Raw genomic sequence first — 20,193 nt, 5'->3', positions numbered from 1 at the left:
GATCGGGTGGTGCCCAACACCTTCCTGACCCTGACCGGGGTGGGCGGGACCCCATTCAAGGTTCCCGTAGCGAGGGTACACCTGAAATGGGGGGCCAAGGAGGGCCCCAAGGACGTGGGAGTGCACCACCATTTGCCCACTGAGGTGTTGATGGGGGGGGACCTAGAGGACTGGCCAAGCAGCCCCCAGACCGCCTTAGTTGTGACCCGCAGTCAGAGCCGGCGAGGGGCACTGCGCCCTGGCCTTGGGGGGGGTGCCTTGCCTGAGGCGCAGGACCCTAACCTGGTGGGGAGGGAACGCCCAGGGACACGGCGCAGGGAGGCTGCAGCTTCGGACCCAGCGGGCGAGAAAGAGCAGGTGGCCATCCCTGTCCCAGCTGCTGAGTTCCAGGCCGAGTTACAGAGAGATCCCTCCTTGCGGAAGATAAGGGACCTGGCCGACCTCAATGCGGTACAGACCATGGGACGAGGTGGCCGGAAAAGGTTCCTGTGGGAGAAGGGGTTCCTGTACCGAGAATGGGCTCCCCCAGGGAAAATGGAGTCAGGGGGGATCAGGAGGCAGCTGGTGGTACCCCAGAAGTATCGCCGCCAGCTGCTGTGCCGGGCCCATGACATTCCCCTCTCAGGGCACCAGGGAACCTGGCGTACCCAGCAGAGGCTGCTACGGAGCTTTTACTGGCCTGGGGTCTTTGTTACTGTCCGACAGTACTGCGGATCCTGTGACCCCTGTCAGAGGGGGAGGAAGGCCTGGGACAAGGGGAAAAGAGCTTTAGGACCCTTGCCCAGCATAAAGGATCCTTTCCAGAGGGTGGCCAAGGTTAAAAGGGCGGCTCTAAACCAAGAGAGCCCAAAGCACAGACCTCCAGACTGGAGCGCTGGGAGAAGACCACAGCCCAGTTGGAACCCCAGAGGTATGGGGGTGGGGAAAGGGCACAGGCCGCATAAACCTTCCCACATGCGAACTGCGAGTGCCATCAAGCACCCCCGACCTAAGGGGGGGCGTGAAACTGGAGGGGCCTGGTGTAATTCTCACCAAGGAACTGGAGGGATGCGGGGGCATCCATGGGAACGGGGGTAGGTTCGAACTTCCCCGGGTCACTGGCTAAAGTGACCCTGCTCAGTTCGGTCTCGAAGGGGGGAGAGATGTGACGAACTGGGACTGTTCTTGCTGGGGTGTGTGAATGCTGACAGGGGAGTGTGACTAGGATGGTCTGCATCGGGGGATGGGAGCCGGCCCAAGGGAACATACCTGAGCTTGTAACAGGAGAACCCAGGAGGGGGTTGGAGGTCAGATGACTCCGGGGCCCGGGAAACTGAACAAAGGCTGTGGGAGGGGTCGCTGAAGGCAGAGTGCTGGAAGCAGGCTGGAAGGAGGCTGGAGAGATGGCTGGGAGGCAGAGATGGCTCTGACCCCCCCCCCCCCCAAGGGGGTGGGCTGGCATGCCCTGGGACCCCAAGCTGGACCTAACTGAGGGGGGCCCTGTTGTCTGTGCCTGCAAGACCTGTCTTGGACTGTATTCCTGTCATCCAAATAAACCTTCTGCTTTACTGGCTGGCTGAGAGTCATGGTGAATCGCAGGAAGCCGGGGGTGCAGGGCCCTGAGTTCCCCAATACTCCGTGACAACGCACAGTTACACACACACACTTACACATGCACAGTTACACACACACACTTACACACGCACAGTTACACACAGACGCAGTTACACACGGTTACACAGAAGACAATTACACACACAGTTATACACGGACACAGTGACACACACACACAATTACACACACTTGCTGTGTTCATCTGCTCGTCTCAGGACGCCTGTGACACAGACAGTTGCGGCTGCTGCTGGGGTGGAGCCCAGCCGGCTCCCTGGCCGCAGCAGGGGCTCTGTGGCCGGTTCACGTGGCACAGGGGTGACAGGAAAAGTGGGCCCAGTGCCGGCCCGGGCCCCGAGCTGCCATGGGAGGCACAGGCAGGTGGGAACCGTGGAGCGCCCGTGTCCCTGTGCAGCTAGAGGAGCAGATGGGCGCAGGGCAGGCAGTGCCCCCCCAGCGGGCTCCAGGAGCTGCCAAGGGAGGAGGGGCAAACAGACCCCCCCTTCCCCTGTGGCCGGGCTGTCAGGCCGGCACCCCTCCCCCGGAGCCTGCGCTGCAATGGGGCTCCCGGGGCCGGGTTGGTGCAGCGTCCCCTCCCCCCAGCCGAGCTGGGGGTGTCCCTGGGGAGAGGCTGCTGGGGGAGGGGCTGGGAAAGGGCTATTTAGAAACATTTAATTAGCATCTATTTATACCTCACTGCCCCCCCCCCCCAGCTCTCTGCCTGTGACCTCACAGCCATCCCCATAGAAACCAGCTGTGATGTTGGTGCCAGAGGCGGATGATGTCAGGGGGGGTTTCTCGGTGCCCAGCGCGCCCGGGTCTGACCTGCCTGAGTCCCTGGCCCGGCGGGGGGCTCACAGCCGGGCCCCGGCACAGGGAGGGGGCTGCTGGTCCTGGTGACCCTGGTGGGACTCTGGGGTAACGCCGTGGAGACCCTGAGCAGGGGCAGCCCCCCAGCCTGATGGGCATGGGGGGAGGGGCCATGCGCTGGCGGAGCAGGGGGCCGGGGCAGACGGCACCGGAAGGGCCGGTGCCCCAGTCACCGCGCCGGGAGCCAAAGGCCAACCAGCCGTTGGGGCAGGCAGGGCAGGGGGCTGGTCCCAGGACCCCAGCAGAGGGGTCCCCAGCCATGCGTTGGCAGCTTCATACGTGGGGCTTTATGCTAATTATTTAATGAGCCAATTTGCATCGAGTTCCCATAGACTGTAAATTTCAGCTTCAGAAGCCGGGCGTCAGCGCAGGGGCAGCCCCATGGCACCCGCAGAGCCCAAGCCGGGCAGCGTCCCACAGGGGCTCGGGCCGGCCAGTCTCCCTGGGCCAGGCGGGCTTGGTGTCACTGCGGAGCCTGCCTGTGATGTGGGTGCTGGAACTGAGCCCCCCACAGCTCAGCTCATGGGGGCCCCACTGTTGCTGGGTGGCACTGACTGACCCGCTGCTGGCTGGCAGGAGTCACCCACCAGGCCCCCGGGGGGGGGGGGGCAGCAGCCTGCCGAGCTGGGCAGGACCATGCCCAGGGAAACCCAGGGGGTGGGGCTCAGTGGGAGGGCACTCTCCCCCCACAGGCAGTGCTGGCACTAGGGGGCTCTGGGGCAGGGAGCGGGGCAGGGGCTCAGTGGGGGGCGCTGGCCCCCATAGGCAGTGCTGGCCCAAATGCCCAGGACAGCACAAGGGGGCACCTTTCTGGCTTGCAAGGAGCTTTCTGCCCTCCCAATCCCTAGCGGCCCCATGGCCCAGTTCCTCGCGGGTTTTAGTCCCTCGGGGCCTTTGTCCCTTTCCTCCAGTGTCACGTCGTCCACCTGCCCGGGGCAAACCCCGGCTCCAGGCACTTCACGCTGGTGCTGCAGGTACCCGGAACAGGGGGTTTCCATTCCCTCTCCTGCCCCGGGTCACGGTGCTGGGTGCTGGTGAACTGCAGCTGCCTTGTCCCTCCCCAGAGCTAGCTGCATTTCAGCCTGGCAGTTCGGTTTGAGAGTGTTCAGGGATCTTCCGTCAGTCAGGGTATTAGAGAAATCCACATGGCCAGAGCGAGGGGCTGAACTGTGCCTCCTGGTCGTGTGGGTGTGTGTGCACGTGTATGTGTGGGTGTGTGCGTGTGCACGGGCGTGTGCGTGTGCGCGCGTGTGTGTGTGTGCGTGCGCACTGGGGAAGGGGTGCCGTACGCCCTGTGTTGGGAAGAGTCTGGGGAGATAGGATGGACTCCCGGCATGCCGAACCCTCCATCCCTCCTCCCGCTAGTCACACTGGGATCCACCGTGTGCCATCACACCCAGATCCTCTCTGCACCATCTCACTGGGATCTGCCCCGTGCGCTGGCACCAGGATCCGCCCTGCCCCATGACCCCGGTTGTGATCCGGGCTGGCACACACAGGATGTCACTTGCAGTGCGGGGTTTGCACTCTCCCTGTTCCTTAGCCTGGTGCCAATGATGTCCTGGGTGGCCATGAGAGCCAGGCTGGACTACCAGTGCCCGGGTGTGGCTCCGGAGGGAATCCCGATCCTCCCCCTGCGGCGCCTGGGGTGACTCCAGAGTGAGACGTGGCTATGCCTCAGGGCAGTCTGGCCTAGTGACCCAGCGGGGGCTGCCCGTTCCCACTCCCCACACTGGGGTCGGGTCAGGTCTGAGTCTGGCCCAGGAAAACTTGTGTCCCAGACGTTGAGCCAGTCCCTGCCGCCTGGAGCTCCCTGCAGGAGTCCGGCCCTTAGCTAGTTACCAGCCCAGGGGCGGGGGCGCACGGCCAGGCAGGGCTGCCTAGGGCAGGTGTGTGGGGAGCAGGCTGCCGTGGCAGGATCCAAGCCAGTGAGGCTGATTGCTGGTGCCCACTGCGCCCGAGGCCAGGCCGGGGCTGTGTGTGCTCCAGCCCTGCCTCACCCCCCATCTGTGGGGCCATCCCCAAGGGGCGGTGATGGGGCCCTAGGTGGGGAGGGCTCAAGTCACTGCAGAGAATTCTCTCCCAGGTGCCTGGCTGGGGGGGTCCTGCCATGCTCAGGGTCTAACCGATCTCCCGGTTTGGGGTGGGGAAGGAATTTTCCCTAGGTCAGATTGGCAGAGACCATGGGGGAGGGTTCGCTTCCCCTGCAGCACGGGGCACAGGGCACTCGCTGGTTTGAACGAGGGTAAATGGCAGATTCTCTGTACCGTGACGGCCAGAGGTCGGGGTCTGTTACAGGAGCGGGGTGAGGGGCTGGGCCATGTGTGCAGGGCCGGCTCTAGCTGTTTTGCTGCCCCAAGCAGCAAAAAAAAGCTCCGCCCCCCAGTCCTCCCCGCCGAGCGCCGCGCCGCCCCCCCCCAGCTGAGCGCCGCCAGAACCCCCCCAGAGCGCCGCGCCGCGCGCCGGAACCCCCGCCCCCGAGCGCCGAGCCCCGCGCTGCGCCGCCGGAGCCCACCCCCGCCAGAACCCCCTTCCAGCGCCGCGCCTGCGCCGCCCCCTCGCCGAGCCCCGCGCAACCAGAGCCCGCCCCCCCAGCGCTGCGCTGCCAGAGCGCCCCCCCCCCGCGGAATGCCGCGCCGTGCTCCCCCCGCCGCCCCTTACCAGGTGCCGCCCCAAGCATGTGCTTGGGTGCCTGGTGCCTGGAGCCGGCCCTGCATGTGTGTATCAAACCAGATCACGATGGCCCCTTGTGCCCTTTGAGCCGGGGCCTGTGAGCGCATTGGGCCGTGATTCCCGCCTGGCCGCCCTCCCGCGCTGCTCGCTGGGCCAGCCTGAGGGGGAGGCGTGTTTGGCAAAGGCAGGGGAAGGAGCCGGGATGCCTGGGTTCTGGCCCAGCCCTTGTGTGATGTCGGGCAAGTCCCTTCCCTCTGGGGCCTGCGGGAGGGTGCACAGCCCTGGCCCACCCCACCAGCGTCGGTGTGACTGGGGCTGACGGGCAGGACAAGGCTCTGGCACCAGGGAGGGCAAAGGGCTGGGATGAGCTGGCTCCTGTGTGTGTGTGTACCTGCACCAGTGCGTTTGTGTGTGTGTGTGTAAGCATGTGCATGTGTGCACGTGTGTACATGCGAATGTGTGTGTGCACATGTGTGTGTACGTGTTTGTGCATGCACGTGTGTACGTTTGTGTGTACATGTGTGTATGTGTGTGCACTTGTGAGTGTGCATGTGTGTGTGTGCTCATGAGTGTCCCTGCATGTGTGCATTTGCACATGTGTGTGCACCCACTGCCGTCAGCCGGACTCAGTCCAAGAGGCCTGGCTGTGAGCGAGGCCCAGAGCAGAGCCACCTTCGAGCCGGGCTGGTGCCAGGACCCTGGGGTGCAGTGGCTCTGGTTACGCTGGTTGCTGGGTTCCCAGTGGGGACTGTGTTGTGGCTGTGTTTGCTTCAGGGCTGAACTGGCTGGGGGCAGTGGGCGTCTGCGTCCGTGCAGGCAGGAGGATGAGGCGGGCGGGTGCCTGTCCATGGCTGGCTGCGGGAGCGACGTGGACCAAGCTGGGGAGCCAGCCGCGGGGGCCGGGGGCATGCTGGAGCCGTGCAGTGGGGGCGCGGGGCAGTGGGTTCATCTCAGTGCCGAGATGGGCTGCGGTGCTCCCTGAAGCAGCATGCCTGGCCTCGCACAGGGACTGCCCGCGGCTGGGCTCACGGCAGGTGTTGGCACACCTCTCCCAGGGCAGGGCTCCTCCCAGGGGCTCAGGCACCTGTCCCAGGCCAAGGCAGGTCCAAGGCGAGGTGAGGGCCGTCCGTATGCACAGCCCTGGTGTCCCACTGCATCGCATTGGCTGGGCATGACTGTGGCACCATTATGCCCCCCAGGACTTGGGCTCTGGGCCCCTCCCCCGGGGAGCAGAGCTTGGGGGCCCTGTCTGCCAGGGCGGGGGGTCAGATAGGGCCTCATGGCAGGGGGCCGGGGCGCTGGCTCTGGCCCCACAGGCTGCTTTGCCTCTTCCCCCCTTAGTGCTGCAAGGTGCCACCCATGGAGCCAGGTCCCCACATGCCATGCACCGGGCACTCCCATGGCACGGCTGCCCCCAGGGTCATCGCCTGGGTCTGAACCCAGCCCCTCGCGAGGGCAGCGCCCGGCCCCTGGCCCACGCACGCTGCTGAACAGCTGCCAGCCTCGTTAGCGGTGCTTCCACTGCTCTGCAAGTCAAACAAGCAATTAGCCTGCGCACGTGGGCTGCACCCCCCCATCGCCCCGTGCCTCCTCCCCCAGCAAAGGGGTCAGGGCCAGCACGCCCCATCTCGCAGAGAGGCTGGCAGCACCCAGTGAGACCCACTTGCCGCATGTGCCAGCCCCTGGCTCCCTGCCTGTGGGGGCGAGAGGGGCCCGGGCAGGGCAGAGCAGAGGAAAGGGCCTGCGGGATGGAGGGGGACTGCGGGGGCTGCAGGAGAGACATGGGCGGCTGTTCCCCCAGCCGGGCGCTGCGCTCCATCAGGAGCCCACAGCTCCGTGCTGAAAAGCCTGAGCAATTGTGCACCTCGTGCCCACGCCGGCCGGGCACCCAGGCATGTAAGCCCGGTAATGGGGCACGCAGCTGTGTGGCGCCATCACATGCAGCTGGCCGGGGCCCCAGCCTCGTGCCTCGAGCTTGCCAGCAGGCACGGCGCTCCTGGGGGGTTGGGGTCACTTCCTGCCCCCCCCCCAGGCCAGGCTCCCCCAGAGCCCCGCCGTGGGTCAGCACGAAGGCTCTAGGAGCGACAGAGCGAGGCATGGGCTGGCAACCTAGTGGTGTGTGGGGCTGGAGAGCCGCCCTGGGCCCCTGTGCGCAGCAGGGAGGGCCCAGGCTCTGAGTACCCCATGGCTGCATGTGGCAGGGCAGGGACTGGGGCCTGCTGGGAATGGGGCAGGCTGGGAGAAGAGAGGCCCAAAGCGCCTGTCCCCCCCCGCATGCCCTGTGAGCTGGGGGACCCCCATTCACAGCCGTGGGGCCGGGATCCCCACTGGCTCAATGGGGCTGTGGCTTGCTCTCTCTGAGTAGGACATCCCGCCCAGGCTGGGTCTGGGCGGCTCTCAGCGGCTTGGCGTGTGTGGGGTTGGCTCTCAGCAGATGCTGGGCTTGGCCGAGCGTGCGGGAGAAGTGGCTGCAGCCGCCCGGCTGCTCCAGGCTCTAATGGAATGACACGGTCCGGCGCCCCACGCGCCTGAGGCCGATCCGAAGCGACGGCTGCATTGGCAGGGCGCTCGCAGCAGCTGTTAGCGAGCGGGAGGCTCACCTGTGGTGTGGGGGGAACGGCCGGCGTCCCCTCAGCTCCCAGTGCAGGGCCAAGAGCTCGCCTGGAGCCCCCGGGGCAAGGAGACGTGGACAGGTCCCCTAAAGCCCTGGGGTGCCATCTCCCTGCCCAGCCGGGCATGGGGGGCGCTGGCCCGGGGTCACTGCCAGGCTCAGCCTGGGAGCCCCCTCCCCATATCTGGCTGGGCTCCGCGAGGGGTGGCTGGGCTGGGGGCCGCTCCGCAGGGGCAGAGCCGGGGGCAGGTGGGGAGCAGGAGGTGGGCGCGGTGGCTCTGTGTCTCTGGAGGGGGATCCTGTTTGCAGGACAGAAGGGCGCAGCCAGTGGGCAGGAGGGGGTTCACCGGAGCTGGGGGCTCTGCTCCCAACAACCCGGGGAGGGGAGAGGCTCCCTCGCACCCTTGGAGGCGAATCAGTTCCGCTTGGGCCAGGGGACACGGGGCAGGTCCAGCCATGGGGAGTGAGGGCACTGGGGGGCTGGGCTCTGGGGGGCCCTGTGCCAGCCTGGCTGAGGGCGAGGTCACGGTGCAAGTGCCCCTGCCCAGGGCCAGGGGTGCTGGGCCCCGGGCTGCCGCCAGCTGCAGCCGCTCCTTTGTTGGGCCCTGGGTGTGAGGCTGCATTGTGCGCCAAGCCCGGTGCCAACACCGGCCGCCCCGCAGGACAAAGCGCCGTTCTTGCCCCCCAGAGAACGAGCTGGTTCTGGCCTGTGCTGGAAGTGCCCACCTGGCATCGGGCGCCCAGCTCCCGCCCTGGCACTGAGCACTCGGTGTCGTGGGGCAGGGCAGGGCCCAGCTGGGCGGGCCCCTGTAGTCTCCGCTGTGCATTCACTGGGCGGGAGGTGCCAGGGACGTCTCTCACCGCAGTGGGGAGGGCTTGCAGGGAGGCCTAGAGCTCCCCCACGGATTTTGTCAGCCCCAGGAGCCGGTTTGGTCTCCCCTCTGGTGGTCCCTGGGGTGACCTAGAACGCAGGTGCCCCTCTCGGCAGGGAGCTGTGGTGTGGGCTGGGTGCCAGACATCTGCCTCACCAGGAAACCCGCAGCCCCGTCCCGGCAGGCTCTGAGCGTCGGCCCGCAGGGCTCACTGGGCACGCTCGCCCATGGCCCATCCAGCCCCTTGTCCCAGCGTGGGCAATGCCCAGCACCACGTGTGGATGGGGGAGCAGGAACCCCACAGCAACAGATGGGGGACAATCCCCCACCCAGGGCCCATCCTGACCCTCCCGGCTGGGGGTCAGCTTCCGGACCCTGCCCTGGAGAGGGGGGTCCGCCCCTCCCTGTGCTGTGCGTGAGCGTGAACTGTGATGACTCTGGGCCCTCTGTCACCCCAACACACACCTCATCCCCCCAGTTCCACCAGGTAACACACGCTGTATGGCAGCTGTTCTCAGGGGACCCCGGCAGGGAGCTGCCTTGTCCTGTGGACCCCAAGTTTCACCTCCCTTAGAAGTGCCTTGCTCCCAAAATCAGTCCTGGACGCAGTGTCCCAGCCACCAGCCCTCCTCCATCTGACCCTGCAACTATAAAAGCAAGCGACTCTGTACCCCACCCGGTTGAGACCCACTGCCCTGCCAAGGGAGGGGGAGCGCAGTGGGTCTCGGCCTGGGGGGCGGGTACCCCGGGGGCCCGAGCTCCTCCGGGGGGTAGGGAGGTGCCTGGGCGGCATGAGAAGCACTAGCCAAGTCAGGAGTTGTGTACACGGCTGTGTGTGCTACACACGGACACACAAGGCCAGTGGAATATTCCAACCCACTGATTTCTCCTGATTCGGAGGAATCGCCCAGGACCGGCGGCCGGGCACTTCTCTAGTTTAGGTCTGAGTTTGGATCAAGGGGTTTTTAAGTGAGGTGTAACTTGGGGAGCGACAGACACATCAGCCCCTGCCCTAGATCCCAATCCCCGAGCTGGGGTGGGAACCCAGGAGTCCTGCCCCCCCCCAACACCCCAGGGCCAGCTTTCCCACCCCCTGGGCGCCCTCCCCCGTGGGGGTGTCACTTTGGCCCCCAGGGGAGGTGGGGGGTTTAGGGGGTCAGTCCCCTCCCCCCGCGGCTCCAGGCTCGCAGTGCGAGGCTCCGGCTGCCCAGCGGCCCCGCAGGCCGGGCAGGGGGGTGGGGGTGGGAACAGAGGCGGCTTTGTGCTGCCTCCGCTCAGCCCTGCTTTGTATGGGCTGCAGCCTCCCGCTTCCCTGCAGTCGGGCGAGGGGGGGGAGAGGGCAAAGCTGGGGTGCCACTGCCACCTCCCCCTGCAGGGCCGGGGTCCCCTTCCCCTCCTCCTCCCTGCAGGGCTGGGGCCCCCTTCCCCTCCCCCTCCTCCTCCCTGCAGGGCTGGGGCCCCCCAGCATCTGGGGAGGAGGATTGGAGCAGCCATGGGGGCCGCAATCGGAGGGGAGCTGGCTGCATAACACAGTATCTCCCCTCCCCCATTTTCTCCCACGGGGGCGGCTCTTTCCAGCTGGGCGGGGCCCTGGGGGGGCGGGGGGCACCCCATTGCTAATGGCACCTGCCCCCCCATCCGCAGAATGGTGCCGTCCCCGGAGAGGCGACCAAGCGAGACGAGAACGTGAAACGGGGCAACTGGACCAACCAGATTGAGTTTGTGCTGACGAGCGTGGGCTACGCCGTGGGGCTGGGCAACGTGTGGCGCTTCCCCTACCTCTGCTACCGCAACGGGGGAGGTGTGTGTCCCAGTGCGGCCTGGCAGCAGGAGCGGGCGGGGTCATCAGGGGGCGCTAGGCTGCGGGGAGCAGGGGGGTCACAGGGGGCGCTGGGCTGCGGGGAGCGGGCGGGGTCAGCAGGGGCGCTGGGCTGTGGGGAGCAGGGGGGCAGCAGGGGGGCTGGTACTGCAGGGCAGGGGTCAGCAGGGGGCGCTGGGCTGCAGGGAGCGGGTGGGAGTCAGCAGGGGGTGCTGGGCTGCGGGGAGCGGGGGACAGCAGGGGGGCTGGTACTGCAGGGCGGGGCTGGCTCACAGGACAGGGGTCAGCATGGGGGGCACTGGGCTGCGTGGAGTGGGGAGTCAGCAGGGGGCGCTGGGCTGCGGGGAGCGGGGAGTCAGCAGGGGCGCTGGGCTGTGGGGAGCAGGCGGGGGGTCAGCAGGGGGCGCTGGGCTGCGGGGAGCGGATGGGCAGCAGGGGGCGCTGGGCTGTGGGGAGCAGGCGGGGGGTCAGCAGGGGGCGCTGGGCTGCGGGGAGCGGGGGAGCAGTAGGGGGGCTGGTACTGCAGGGCGGGGCTGGCTCACAGGACAGGGGTCAGCAGGGGGGCGCTGGGCTGCGGGGAGCGGGGGGTCAGCAGGGGGCACTAGGCTGCGGGGAGCGGGCGGGGGGTCAGCAGGGGGGTGCTGGGCTGCGGGGAGCGGGTGGGCAGCAGGGGGCGCTGGGCTGCGGGCAGCGGGGGATCAGCAGGGGGCGCTGGGCTGCGGGGAGCGGGGGGGCAGCTGGGGGCGCTAGGCTGCGGGGAGCGGGCGGGGGTCAGCAGGGGGGAGCGGGGGAGCAGTAGGGGGGCTGGTACTGCAGGGCGGGGCTGGCTCACAGGGCCAGGGGGCAATGGATCCCAGCCCTGCCTTCACCCTCTGTGCCTCGCCCCCAGGAGCCTTCATGTTCCCCTATTTCATCATGCTGGTCTTCTGCGGCATCCCCCTCTTCTTCATGGAGCTCTCCTTCGGGCAGTTCGCCAGCCAGGGCTGCCTGGGCGTCTGGAGGATCAGCCCCATGTTCAAAGGTGAGAGGGCGCTCACGCCCGGCCCAGCGCACGCTCACTCAGCGCACGCTCACGCCCCCACAGCGCACGCTCACGCCCAGCCCAGCACACGCTCACGCAGCGCACACTCACGCCCCCACAGCGCACGCTCACGCAGCGCACACTCACGCCCCCACAGCGCACGCTCACGCCCGGCCCAGCACACGCTCACGCCCCCACAGCGCACGCTCACGCCTGGCCCAGCGCACGCTCACGCAGCGCACACTCACGCCCCCCACAGCGCACGCTCACGCCTGGCCCAGCGCACGCTCACGCAGCGCACACTCACGCCCCCACAGCGCATGCTCACGCCTGTCCCAGCACACGCTCACGCAGCGCACACTCACGCCCCCACAGCGCACGCTCATGCCTGGCCCAGCGCACGCTCAAGCCTGCCCAGTGCTCGCTCACGCCCCCACAGCGCACGCTCACGCCCCCACAGCGCACGCTCACACCCGGCCCAGCGCACGCTCATGCCCGGCCCAGCGCACACTCACACCCCCACAGCGCACGCTCACCCCCAGCCCAGCGCACACTCACGCCCGCCCAGTGCACACTCATGCCCAGCCCAGCGCACGCTCACGCCTGGCCCAGCTCATGGTCATGCCCCCACAGCACATGCTCACGCCCACCCAGTGCACGCTTACGCTCCCACCGCCCACTCTCACACCTGGCCTGTGCACACTTATGTCCATTGTATGCACACTCACACCTGCCCTTTGCATGCTCTCACACACCCCCAATGCACGCTCACACCCTCCCTGCACACATTCACACCAGGCCCTGCGCACGCTCACACCCAACCTGTGCATGCTTAGGACCGCTCACACCCCACCTCTGCACACTCATGCCCACCCTGTGCACACTCACATCCCCCAGCGCACGCTCACACCTGGCCCTGCACACACTCATGCCCAGCCCTGTGCATGCTCATGCCCCCCAGCGCACACTCACACCTGCCCCAGTGCACACTCACACCTGACCCTGTGCACGCTCATGCCCAGCCCTGCTCATGCTCATGTACCTGCCCATAGATACTCTAGGGAGCACACTCTCAGGTTTGTACACACCCATTCACGCTCCTTCTTGCTTTCCTACACCACCTCCGTATGCATGCGTTCCCTCTCATGCACCAACATCACAGGCTGCAGACACTTTGGCACGCTTGCTCCTGTACACTCAACCTGCACACTCACCTGTGCATACACTCTTATTGCACACTCATGTGTACACTTCCTTACACACTTGTCCCTGTAAACACATCCAGCTTGTCCACTTACATGCACACACTCACGCATTCCCTGCTATACACAAACACGCTCATCTCTGAAAAGCCTCATTGCATACTCACCTGTATGTTCACACGTGCTCTTAGACATACTTTTGTACATGCACATGCACACACATGTTTGTGTGATTTGTCCTGTATGCACACACACTTGTATGTGAACACACTTGTTGCACACTTACTTGCACACACCCACTTGCTCTGGTACGGCCCCACTCTTTTTGCACACTCACCCAACCCTCACTCCTGTTACACACTTGCACGTACACGCTCGTCCCCCCCAGGCCTGCCCCTCCCCTCATGTGCTGCCTGTCCCCCCCAGGCGTGGGCTATGGGATGATGGTGGTCTCCACGTACATTGGCATCTACTACAATGTGGTGATCTGCCTCGCCTTCTACTACTTCTTCTCCTCCATGACACGGGTGCTGCCCTGGACCTACTGCACCAACCCCTGGAACACCCCCGACTGCTCCGGGGTGCTGGACGCCACCAACGGCTCTGCCGCACCACCCCTCAACCTCACCCAGCTCCTCAACCACACGCTCAAGCGCACCAGCCCCAGCGAGGAGTACTGGAGGTGCCAGCCCCATGGGTCCCCGAGGCAGAGGGGAAACCCAGGCCCCAGGGGACAGGGTCTCCTGACTGCCTAGGGCAGAGGGGATTGTACTCCTCAGGGCAAAGAGGGGTGAGGGCTCTGGGGGAAGGGCAGGGCTGCTGTGGCCAGAGCAGAGGTCCGGGGCGGGGCTCTGGAGTAGGGGGGTGGGGCTTTGGGGCAGAGAGGTGGGGCTCTGGAGCAGAGGGGCAGAGCTCTGGGGCAGAGGGGTGGGGCTCCAGGCAAAGGGGTGGGGCTCCAGGCAAAGGGGTGGGGCTCCGGGGCACACAGAGGGGACTCTGTAGCAGAGAGGCGGGGCTCTGGAGCAGAGGGGCGGGGCTCTGGAGCAGAGGGGCGGGGCTCTGGAGCAGAGAGGCGGGGCTCTGGATCAGAGGGGCGGGGCTCTGGAGCAGAGGGGCGGGGCTCTGTAGCAGAGAGGCGGGGCTCTGGAGCAGAGGGGCAGAGCTCTGGGGCAGAGGGGTGGGGCTCCAGGCAAAGGGGTGGGGCTCCATGCAAAGGGGTGGGGCTCCGGGGCACACAGACGGGACTCTGTAGCAGAGAGGCGGGGCTCTGGAGCAGAGGGGCGGGGCTCTGGAGCAGAGGGGCGGGGCTCTGGAGCAGAGCAGGGTCTCCGGGGCAGAGGGGGGGCTGGTGCAGCTGGTGTCTCACGCTCTCTGTCCCCGTGGGGCAGGCGGTACGTGCTGAGGCTCTCGGACGACATCGGGAACCTGGGCGAGGTGCGGCTCCCCCTGCTGGGCTGCCTGGGCATCTCCTGGGTCGTCGTCTTCCTCTGCCTCTTCAAGGGCGTCAAGTCATCAGGAAAAGCAAGTAGATCAGTGGTCCCCAATCTTTTTCATCTGGCGGGCGCCAGACGACGAGCCACGGATGACCGTGGTGGCGGATGAGCATCCGCCGAAATGCCGCCGACAAGCAGCGTCATCCAGCAGCGCCGGGTCAGAGCCCCATGTGTCACGGACTCACAGATCGGGCCCACTCTTGGCCCCGTGCAGTCCGTGGGGGGAGCCCCTTTCAGTGCGACAGCCCTTCTCGGGGGTCCACTCTCTCTCGGGGTCAGGCCCCTCCACCTCCTGGATCCGCACCTCTCCGAGCCTTAGCACGTCTGTCTCTGCCATGGGCCCCCTCAGGGAGTCCCCTCGCTCTGGAGCCCCGGGGCCTCCACCCCCGAAGGGCTTGATGCAACCCTGTTCTCTAGACCAGAGTGACTCTCAGCCAGCATGAAACAGGAGGGTTTATTGAGAGTTGAACCCAGCACAGGAAACTCTCAGGGCCTCAGGCCTGGCCTCCCTCAGCCCAGCACATCCCAGTCTCCCTGCATCCAGGTGGGCTCTGCCTGCTCCCGCTCTTCAGCCCAGAGCCCCCTGCTCCCAGCTGGGCATCTGAGATCCCCGGCCCCAGGCCCCGCCTCTGTCCATTGTCTTCTCTCCAGGTAAACAGGGTTGTAAACCGGGGCCTCCTCTCCTCGCTTCTGTCCTCTGGCTGGAACCGGCTGGTTCGGTCACTGGGTCCTCACTCTGCAGCCCATTGTCCTCCCACTGTCCAGAACCGGCTGCATCTCCTCAGCTGGGCCTCCGGGTCACCAGGTCGCCAGGTCACCGGTCGCTGGGGTCTCCATCCTCCCGGCCATCGGCTGGGGCCCCACGTCCTCTCTCCGGTCCTCTGCAAAACAAACTCCCTCTCCCCTCACCTCGTTAAACCAGTAACACCCAGGGAAACTGAGTCCCACCCCCTCCGCATGCAAACCATTGAAACTCCACAGAAAACAAGAAAACCCCCCACTTCGTCACATCATGTCTCCGCGAGCTCCAGAAAATCGGCCGCATTTCAGCAGCAACGCCTCTGGATGCTGCTGCTTGTTGGAGGCATTTTGGCGGATGCTCGTCTGCTGGCCAGTACGCGGGCACACTTAGACGCCCTGGCGGGCGCCATGGCACCCACCAGCACGGCGTTGGGGACCCCTGAAGTAGAGTCTGTCCTCCTCCTCCCCTCCCTGTGCTTGGCCCCTCCCCTCTCTGTAGCTCCTCCCCCTCCCTGTGTCTGGCCCCTCCCCTCTCCATAGCTCCTCCCCTCCCTGTGCCTGGCCCCTCCCCTCTCCATAGCTCCTCCCCTCCCTGTGCCTGGCTCCTCCCCTCCCCATGCTTGGCTCCTCTTCCCTTGTGCCTGGTCACGGCTCCACAGGCTCTGTGCTACACCCCAGCTTTTAGACTGTCTCTTGGACAGGGCTTCAATCCAGCCAGAGCTGGTGTGGAGCAAAAGCCACTAGCCCCAGCACCCGTTTCCGCCCCCCTGGGCTGAAGCCCCAAGACCCCCCTCCCCGTGGCTAAAGCCCGGAGCCCCAAGCTCCCCACCACACCCCAGCCCAGCGGCTGAAGCCTGGAGCCCGGAGCCCCACGCGCTGTTCAGGGGGTTATAGCATGTTCAGGGGTGGGGGGGGGGGCTCCAGGAAATACGCAATGGGAATTTAAGCCCTGCCCTTGGAGGAATCCTCAGGGCACCGGCCCCCCAAGCCCCGTGGCCCCACCACCTCCGGGCTCCAGTCCCCCTGCTCCGCAGTGCAGCTCTGTGCAGCACCCCCCGACACAGGCGCCGGGAAGAGACTCTCACTCTCAGGAGGGCTCCGTGACCCCGGCAGCCCTGTCCGAACGGGCTGGGTTTGGCATTCACCCGACCTGGCCCCGGGGGTGCTGGGTTAGCAGGAGAGGCACCTGCCGCCCTGTCCCACTCAGTGCCGGCTCAGAGCCCCATGTGTTCGCCAGGCTGCGAGCCCCTGGCCGGTTGCGTGGCTGTGCGGGGGTCACCCGTCCGTTTGTGCGCCAGGCCCGCGGCTGAGTCCAGCCCTGGCAGCTCTATCTCGAGTGCCCCCGTCCCAGGGAGCAAACGAATCTGTGATGCCCCACGGGTAGCAATGCCAAGGGGGCTGGCACGGAGCCAAACAGATATTACCGAGAACTCCCACCTTCGTCACACGCAGCTCCCCGCCCCCTCCTCCCAGCCCTGGGCTCGCTGAGCCGCGTTCCTGGGGAGGCCCCCCTTGGGGGTTCGAGTGGTACCCCCGGCCGAGCCCATGGGGGTCCCCGCCTCGCTCCATGGCTGGGCTGGATGGGTGCGGGGCCGTGGCTGAGGCGTGGCTCTGTCTGTCCGTCCAGGTGGTGTACTTCACAGCCACCTTCCCCTACGTGGTGCTCACCATCCTCTTCGTGCGCGGCATCACCCTGGAGGGCGCCGTCACCGGGATCATGTTCTACCTGACGCCACAGTGGGACAAGATCCTGGATGCCAAGGTGGGTCCGAGCCTGGGGCGGCGCTTGGCCCTTCCAGCACCCAGGGCAGTGTCCGTCCCCACTCAGCAGGGGGTCCCTGTGAACACCCCAGGTACGCCCCCCACCCCAGTACGGCCCTGTATGGTCACCAGGCCCCCCACCCTGCCCCACAGGCAGACGGGAGGAGAAGGGAGAGACTCTGGGCCACACGCGAGTCTTGAGGCGGCAGCATTGGGTCCCACATGGGCCTGACCCCAGGCCAAATCCATGCCCCCAGCTAGCCCAGCCCTGGGCTATCCCGGCCCACAGCTCCGCCAGCGCCCCTCAGTCCCGACCCGCAGCCCCCCGCTAGCCCAGCCCTGGGGCCGTCTCTGGCTACCAACCCTAGCTGTATGATGTGAGGGTGGCCCTGGGCTGGGCACCTGCCCCATGGCATTGTGGGGGCGAGACCCCAGTGCCCTCTCTGCCAGTGGTAACATCTCTGTGTCTGCCAGGTCTGGGGAGACGCTGCCTCCCAGATCTTCTACTCTCTGGGCTGCGCCTGGGGGGGGCTCATCACCATGGCATCCTACAACAAGTTCCACAACAACTGCTACAGGTGAGCCCGGGCCACGCCCCCCGACTCCCACCCATGCTGGGCCACGCCCCCCGACTCCCACTGCCCCCTGCTGGGCCACGCCCCCAACTCCCACTGCCCCCTGCTGGGCCACGCCCCCGGACTCCCACTGCCCCCTGCTGGGCCACGCCCGCAAATCCCACTGCTCCCTGCTGGGCCACGCCCCCCGACTTTCACCCCCTGCTGGGCCACGCCCCCCGACTCCCACCCATGCTGGGCCACGCCCCCCGACTCCCACTGCCCCCTGCTGGGCCACGCCCCCAGACTCCCACTGCCCCCTGCTGGGCCACGCCCGCAAATCCCACTGCCCCCTGCTGGGCCACGCCCCCCCGACTTTCACCCCCTGCTGGGCCACACCCCCTGACACCTACCCCCTGCTGGGCCACACCCCCGGACTCCCACTGCCCCCTGCCTGGGCCACGCCCCCCGACTTTCACCCCCTGCTGGGCCACACCCCCGGACTCCCACTGCCCCCTGCTGGGCCACGCCCCCCGACTCCCACCCCTTCTGGGCCACACCCCCGGACTCCCACTGTCCCCTGCTGGGCCACGCCCCCCAACTTTCACCCCCTGCTGGGCCACGCCCCCAAATCCCACCCCCTGCTGGGCCATGCCCCCTGACTCCCACCTTCATGCTGGGCCATGCCCCCCAACTCCCACCCTCTGCTGGGCCACGCCCCCCGACTCCCACTGCCCCCTGCCTGGGCCACGCCCCCCGACTCCCACCCCCCTGGTCTCACTGCACCCCCCGCTTTCCTCTGCCTGGCTGTGGCCCCCCCAGGCCACACCACGCCCCCTCCCAACCCTCACCCTCTGCCAGGCGAGTTCTCTCCCCAACCCCAGTGGCCCAAGCCTCCTACCCGTTCTCACTCCACCTGCTCTGTCTGCGCTGATCCCCCGTCCTGACTGCACCCAGCCCCCCCCCCCCCGCAGCCAGCCAGGTTCCTGCCCCCCGGCGTGCCCCCCCCGCCGCTCTCTGACCCACCTGCCCTGCAGGGACAGCATCATCATCAGCATCACCAACTGCGCCACCAGCGTCTATGCCGGCTTCGTCATCTTCTCCATCCTGGGCTTCATGGCCCAGCACCTGGGCGTGGACGTCTCCCAGGTGGCCGACCACGGGCCCGGCCTGGCCTTCGTGGCCTACCCTGAGGCCCTGACCCTGCTGCCCATCTCGCCCCTCTGGTCCGTGCTCTTCTTCTTCATGCTCATCCTGCTAGGGCTGGGCACGCAGGTACCAGGGCCTGGGGAGAGTGGGGGGCGCAGGGGGTGGGGAGGGCAGAGGGGGAGAGTGGGGGGCGCAGGGGGTGGGGAGGGCAGAGGGGGAGAGTGGGGGGCGCAGGAGGGTGGGGAGGGCAGAGGGGGAGAGTGGGGGGCGCAGGGGGGTGGGGAGGGCAGAGGGGGAGAGTGGGGGGCGCAGGCGGGTGGGGAGGACAGAGGGGGAGAGTGGGGGGCCGCAGGGGGTGGGGAGGGCAGGGGGTGAGGGGAGGGGCCCCAGGGGGACAGAGAGGGCAAAGGGGGTTGAGGGCAGTCGGGGGGGGGGGCGAGGCTGGGAGAGGCAGCCAAGGGGGCTGGGGGCAGCCTGAGGATCTGGGGGAGTTGGGGGCAGCCAAGGGGGCTGGGGGCAGCCGGAGGCACCATGCCCAGTCCAGGCACTGGCTGACGCTGGCTCCCTGCCTAGTTCTGCCTGCTGGAGACACTGGTGACGGCCATTGTGGACGAGGTGGGGAATGACTGGATCATCCGCAGGAAGATGTTTGTGACGCTGGGCATGGCCGTGGTGGGCTTCCTGCTGGGCATCCCACTCACCACCCAGGTACGGGCACGGGGCTGCCCTGGCGGGGAAGCAAGAGGCCTCGCCCTGCTGGGCCCCCTTCAACCCGCCCCCACTGTCCCCTCAGCACCCTTCCTTCCTGCCCCCTCGGTCTGTCTGCTCCCCACCCATGACCCCAGAGTGGGAGTGTTACGGACCCTGCCCAGCAGCGTAGCAGAGAGGGAGCTGGAGACATGGGCCTGGCGTGAGGCCTGAACCGAAGCAGGGGGCAGGCCGAGCCTGGCTGATGGAAAGCAGCGAACAGAACTCCGGGTGTTGGCGATACCAGCCCGACTCCTGCCAGGTTCGGTGTGTGCAGGCAGGCACCGGCTGGTCCCCGTCGTACGCCCACTGCATCTCCTCCCCTCCCTTCCCAGAGGGCCATGCCTGTGTGATGCTGGGCTGGGTGGCGATTCCCCCTGCTGGGTGCCTTGCCGGTGGGGATGGCGGTGCTGGGCTATGAGAGCGGTGCCTGGCGGCAGTGGTGGTGCTGAGTGGGGATGGTGGTGCCAGGGGGCAGTGCCCACGCCAGGTGGGAAGGCTGTGCTGGGTGGTGGTACCAGGCAGCAGTGTCAGGCAGGGATGGTGGTGCCAGGCGGGGATGGCGGTCCCCAGACTGTCTCACTCTGACCCCTGTGACGGTGCTGCCCGTGGGAGCCAGCTGAGGTCACTCAATCAGGGTGAACTGCAAACAGAACGGGGCCGACAAACCCCAAACGCTGGTGGATCTTCCAATACTTAGATTTACCAACCAGCACAAAACAGCTCCTGTCGTACCTCACTGGTTACTCAGAAGTCCAAACAACACAGTCCCCTTAACGTGCCCAGCGTCCGGCCTCCGTCCAGACACACCTGTTAGACATATGATAATGAATTCTGAAAATCTTATCTCATCATATAAAAGAAAAGGTTCTTCCAACCCCAAAGGATCAGCCACACACCCAGGTTCAATTATAACTTAGATATGACCCAAAATACACACTTAGAGCCAATTCTTATTAACTAAACTAAAGTTTATTAAAAAAGAAAAGAGAGAGAGAAATGGTTAAAAGATCAATCTACAGACAGACTTGAATTAAATTCTTGAGGTTCGGATACATAGCAGAGATGAGCTTGTAGTTACCAAAAGTCC

At 66.6% G+C, this 20,193-nt stretch overlaps 1 protein-coding gene across 2 annotated transcripts in view; it reads left to right on the top strand.

Moving 5' to 3' along the window:
* SLC6A9 (solute carrier family 6 member 9) overlaps positions 1 to 20,193 on the top strand; it is a 52,897-nt gene that overhangs the window by 25,287 nt on the left and 7,417 nt on the right. For both annotated transcript variants that reach the window (XM_065555324.1, XM_065555325.1), the window contains exons 3-10: positions 10,261 to 10,417; positions 11,325 to 11,456; positions 13,085 to 13,340; positions 14,047 to 14,179; positions 16,520 to 16,654; positions 17,128 to 17,231; positions 18,245 to 18,482; positions 18,930 to 19,064. In XM_065555324.1, the coding sequence (XP_065411396.1) occupies positions 10,261 to 10,417; positions 11,325 to 11,456; positions 13,085 to 13,340; positions 14,047 to 14,179; positions 16,520 to 16,654; positions 17,128 to 17,231; positions 18,245 to 18,482; positions 18,930 to 19,064 (1,290 nt within the window). The remainder of the gene's footprint in view (positions 1 to 10,260; positions 10,418 to 11,324; positions 11,457 to 13,084; positions 13,341 to 14,046; positions 14,180 to 16,519; positions 16,655 to 17,127; positions 17,232 to 18,244; positions 18,483 to 18,929; positions 19,065 to 20,193) is intronic.

The sequence above is a fragment of the Chrysemys picta genome, chromosome 8 (assembly GCF_011386835.1).
Source record: "Chrysemys picta bellii isolate R12L10 chromosome 8, ASM1138683v2, whole genome shotgun sequence".
NCBI lineage: Eukaryota > Metazoa > Chordata > Testudines > Emydidae > Chrysemys > Chrysemys picta.
The sequence above is the reverse complement of the archived record's forward strand: the minus strand, read 5'-3'. Positions and strand labels throughout refer to the sequence as shown.